Source organism: Wyeomyia smithii, chromosome 1 (genome assembly GCF_029784165.1).
Source record: "Wyeomyia smithii strain HCP4-BCI-WySm-NY-G18 chromosome 1, ASM2978416v1, whole genome shotgun sequence".
NCBI classification, from domain to species: domain Eukaryota; kingdom Metazoa; phylum Arthropoda; class Insecta; order Diptera; family Culicidae; genus Wyeomyia; species Wyeomyia smithii.
Genome location: NC_073694.1, coordinates 37,903,851 through 37,908,797, shown reverse-complemented (window position 1 = coordinate 37,908,797; position 4,947 = coordinate 37,903,851). Strand labels below are relative to the sequence as shown.

At 38.1% G+C, this 4,947-nt stretch overlaps 1 protein-coding gene across 1 annotated transcript; it reads left to right on the top strand.

Annotated features, from left to right (window-relative positions):
- Window positions 1-1,873: 1,873 nt before the first annotated feature.
- On the top strand, window positions 1,874-4,602 carry LOC129731378 (histone H2A.V). The gene is made up of 4 exons (XM_055691333.1): window positions 1,874-2,081; window positions 2,513-2,590; window positions 2,713-2,826; window positions 3,653-4,602. Exons 1-4 carry the CDS (start codon window positions 2,079-2,081, stop codon window positions 3,836-3,838), a joined length of 381 nt encoding a protein of 126 aa, XP_055547308.1. The 5' UTR covers window positions 1,874-2,078; the 3' UTR covers window positions 3,839-4,602.
- Window positions 4,603-4,947: the final 345 nt, after the last annotated feature.

Here is a 4,947-nt window from a genome sequence, read left to right as displayed (position 1 = left end):
TTCAGCTTAAAAAGTTTTTGTATCCTCGAATCAGTTCTTAAGCCCAGTTCTTGTAGTATATAATACACTCCCATATATACGTTCCATTGGCCCAGCCTAGAAAGTCGCAGAAAGTCGATTTCTCGAAAAAAAATTGTCAATTTCCGTGTGTTTAGGTAATCAATAGCAACATAATTTGATTAATTTGTTTCATTCAAGTTGTTCCAGGTAAATGACAAATTTACACATTTTGATTCAAGTGATTTTTATTTGACGAATACGCTCGAAAAAATAATAACATAAAAAAACTCACAAGAAGCTGTAATTGTACAAATTTTTACCAAAATTTGACTATGATTTTCACTGTAAATACAACAATTTCACATCATATATCATTGTCCAGAACAATCCAAAAAAATTATCAGTAAAAAATATTGGGCTGTTATGTATCCTAACAGCAAGTTTTTGGGCATTTTCCCATACATTCAGAAGTCACTGACAATGTTTTCCATGGTAAAACCACAGACAAACAGACGTGCCTTTTCCCTATTTGAAACGTTAAACTCATGCACCACCATGTGAGCTTATTGCCTACTAACTTGTCCTCGTAAAATGGTTTTTGTCTTTACTAATCCTTGTGCACGCTTGCTTAAATCAACACCAGCGGCATCACTGACGGTTTTGTCTTCGATAATGAATGTACACGCTCGCTTATAGTGACACTAGCGGCATTATTGCCCACTAAACGAATTTCAAAATAATCGTTATTTTACTGGTCGATGAGATCGTCATCGAGTGGCACGTCTATTTGTCTATGGTGAAACTATTGTCGGTGGTAGATTCAACAACAAAAAACAATGTTAAAACATAGTAATGACACAAACCGTTTGCCAGCTTTCAGTAGAAATGTAGAGCAACATGTCAAAAGGATCTATCTGCTTTGATCGATTTTTTGATCGATCGGTTTCTTTCAACCGCCACGGCTTATTAAACACCCCTCATGATATGTACTTTACACCATTTGATAGCGGAGAATCTAATCTAGCTTTTTAAATAAAAACCACGTTGGGAATAGTTACTTTAGCTGAACTATTAAACAAATGAAAAGTCAATCAAGAAAATCGATGAAACTAGATAGATCCTTTTGACATGTTACTCTACAAATACCATGTTATTTATGGATACAATAAGAAACAGTGTCCACAGACTAACAGACATAACACTGTGAACAAATTTTTAATAAAATCTTCATTCGGTTTATATCAGTACTTTACGTTAGTAAATAACACTTGCACCATCTGCTGCCGTGTTCGCGCTTCGTCTTATTTTTCGACATCAGCGCTAGCGTACGTGCATGTGTCAAACTGGGAACTACAAAATATGTATGAGATTGCATGACAGCGCCCCAGACGGTGTTGTCGCGCGGTGACTGTTTTGAGACTGAAAATTTGAAATTATCGTTTTTTGTGTCGTTTTGATTCCAGTGTTACGGCTGTTAATCGGTGCATTGTCCATTAGTTGTTCTCACCGCAAAATACATCGTACTTTTTTCGGGCGGTTGAAATTGCTGAATTTCTTGTCAGCTCTTGAGAATCGTTCCACGAGACCTTGATTCAGCGTTCGTTGGAAATCTGGTAGAATTAAATCGATACTGTGAAAAATTAAATACTGAACAAATCTCGAAGCGAGTATATTCTACAAATTGATTCACTCACCCCTGGTTATATTCAAATTCGCAGTTTCACCTGATTGCACTGCCGTTTTCATATTTCTAGTGTTACCCTCGTTGAAACTCTACACACTCTACACGGAATGAACAGAGTGAGAGTTAACGTGAGAGAATCGCTCTTCTCTCGCTCCGTCCATTGATGTACCGTTCGTGCCGCGTTCGTTTTTCCACAGTATTGTTCTTCAGCTCGCTCCGTTTAGTTCGGTTTGGTGGTGTTATCTCGTTGGTCGTCGTGCACGGCAGGCACTAAACAGCAAAAGTAGTAGCAGCCATTTTCCAAAGTGTGCGTGTTTACAAGGAAAAAAAATTGTGAATTTCAAGCATATTTGACCCGGAACAGGCGTTATAGCAAAAATAAATAGTTAGAAAAATGGTAAGTGCTTGCGGGAAAATATTGCCGTGTTTGGCAAAGCGTTACCATCAGGGAAAAAGCCTGTAAATTCGATTTACTGGCAGGAGCTGACGCCGCTTGGTCGCTTGGCAGGGCTTCTTGGCTTGTATGTGCGAGAAAGATGAAAATGTAAGCGAAGCTTTTTTCCGATGTCTCCGGCCACGTTCATATTAGCAGGAAAATCGATAGTCAAGCACAGCTTCCCTCATTTTTCTGCTGCTCTTATCGGCGTTTATTTGTTCAAATTGTTGTGAAAAGCATTTTGGCTAAATTATTCTTAAAAATGTCTGCGCGATGATAAAAGATAACCTACATTTCTGTGTTTCTCTGCGATGGCGACCGAGCCGTCTACATGACAAGCTAAATTGCCGCTTGATTTAGGAGTCTAATTGCTTGGTTGTTTACTTTAATAGGCTGGAGGAAAAGCTGGTAAAGATTCTGGAAAAGCGAAAGCAAAAGCTGTTTCCCGCTCAGCGCGTGCCGGACTGCAGGTAAGCGGTTTTCCACTGACTGATGAAATTGGCGCCAAATAACGTCTATTTTATTTTCGCGGTTGACGTTTGCGCGATTACGTCAATCGATGCGACAAAAATGTAATTTTGGTCTTTTGTAGTTCCCGGTCGGAAGAATCCATCGGCATCTGAAGAACCGCACCACAAGCCACGGACGCGTTGGAGCCACGGCTGCCGTTTATTCCGCTGCTATTCTGGAGTACCTGACAGCTGAGGTAAGTTTCACTGCAATTTTTTTTTGTTCAACGCCAAATTCGCGCCAAAATTTGGCTAAAAACAACAGATGTTGAAAAGGGTGGAAGCAAAAGCAAAACGAAACAGTGAAGGAGAAAAAAGTTAAATGCAACGTTCGAATTTTTGTGGGTCTCTTCGATGCGAACGCGTACGCTTTTTCTGCTGCGCATCGTTTGGCTTTTGTTTGAGCGCCATTTTGTTTTTTGTTACCTGCTAGCTTCGATATCGCCGTCCGTTTGAATGGCGCGCTCTCCGTTTGACGGTTGATGATGGTTTATTTATTGTTGAACGGTTTTTACGTTTTGCTTACGACTACGATTCTAAATAGACATTGACGATTTTTGATGTATTCATTGCGAATTAAACGTTTCTCAAGATTAATTTTTTGCAATCTGATTTGTTGTTTATGTTTTGGTAATTCTGGGGTTTTATATTCATTTTTATTTTACTTTTGATAGAGAGGTCAAATTATATAAAAATTTGGTCTAATGAAAAAAAAATCAATTTTGATAAGAAAAAATTAGTTTTAGTATACATTTTTTATTGTAATTAAATTCAAAATAGTCTAAGTTATTTTTCAGTAGAGGATAAAAATACAGAAATAGCGATTTTTCATATATTTTATATATTGAAATACATGGGCTTTTGTGTGCCATATCCATAAGGATATAGCAGAATGAAATTAATGTTTACTCGTCACAAGTGAAAATAAAACCGCATTTAAAGTCTCCGTAAAAAAATCTAACATTTAAACAATCTACTTCACCCACAATTAATGATCACCCACTTCTCCCCTCCCCACTACAGGTTTTGGAGTTGGCCGGTAATGCATCCAAGGATCTGAAGGTCAAACGTATCACCCCGCGCCACTTGCAGCTGGCCATCCGCGGAGACGAGGAGTTGGACAGTTTGATCAAGGCGACCATCGCGGGCGGTGGTGTTATTCCACACATCCACAAATCGCTGATCGGCAAGAAGGGCGGTCCCGAATAACCTCCTTAAACCTAGCAGGGTTTCTGATTGACCAAACACGACGGCGGAGCCGTAAATTGCATAGAAGATCACGCATCAATACACATATTCAACCAGATACACACAAAAGCAAACACGAACACACGTACACTTACACACACACAAGCGCTCCCCCTTTGTGCAAAGAAAGAAAGAACACATCATTTTCACAGCTGTTTGACTCAACAACAGAAACCATTTCCCCCCCAACAGATGTAGTTGTGGAATGACTTGACCAGGATATTGCCCGCGCAAACAGGAAAAAGGCAAAGAGGTAGAGAGCAAGAACGATCTTTATTCTTAGTAGGGTACAATGTTGTATTGATAACTGACGGACAAGACATTCTTGTTTGTTCATATGTTTTAGTAATATCAATGTTTAAACCAATTGACAGCGTATTTGTAGCATTTTTTTCTTACGCTAGAAAAAAAAACCAGCCTATCGTCATATACTTCTTTCTGTATTTAAATACTGTCGTACGCAGACGTTCAATTTAACAATCTTGTTTTCTCGAATCCTTTACCTGAAACACGCAGCACACGTTATGTTCACGCTGATGGGGGCGATGAGAAATGTGGAAGGACAGCACTTTCAAAATACAATTTAATTTTTAACGCAAATTGAGAGAGAAAACTAAAATGAGAGAAAAATCTAAAACCTAGAGAGTACATAAGTTAAGTGCGTTTTTCTTATTATATTTTCGATGAAAAGTAATAAAATTTTACTACTATTAAGAAAGCAATAACTGTTGTTTTGTAATCATGAGAATGTTCTAACTAAATGCATGCCAGCATCACGGAGAAGTGATATGTTTTAAACGTTTAGAAACGATCATAAATATGTGGTTGGTTATTATTTCACAGTTAGAATAATGGTTGTCGTTGAAATCGATTCGAACGGCCCTTATTTAAGTTCATGCGGAAATTGGAATAATAAATCAAAAGTCGAATAATGGCCTTAAACAAAAAAAGAGGTACAGAACTTAATCGCTCTAAATTTTATTTATGGTCGCTTCCGATTATTACATGCAAAGATCAATTCAAACGACTTGGGAATTGCGATTCTCATTTTTGAAACGTTTTTTTTTTAT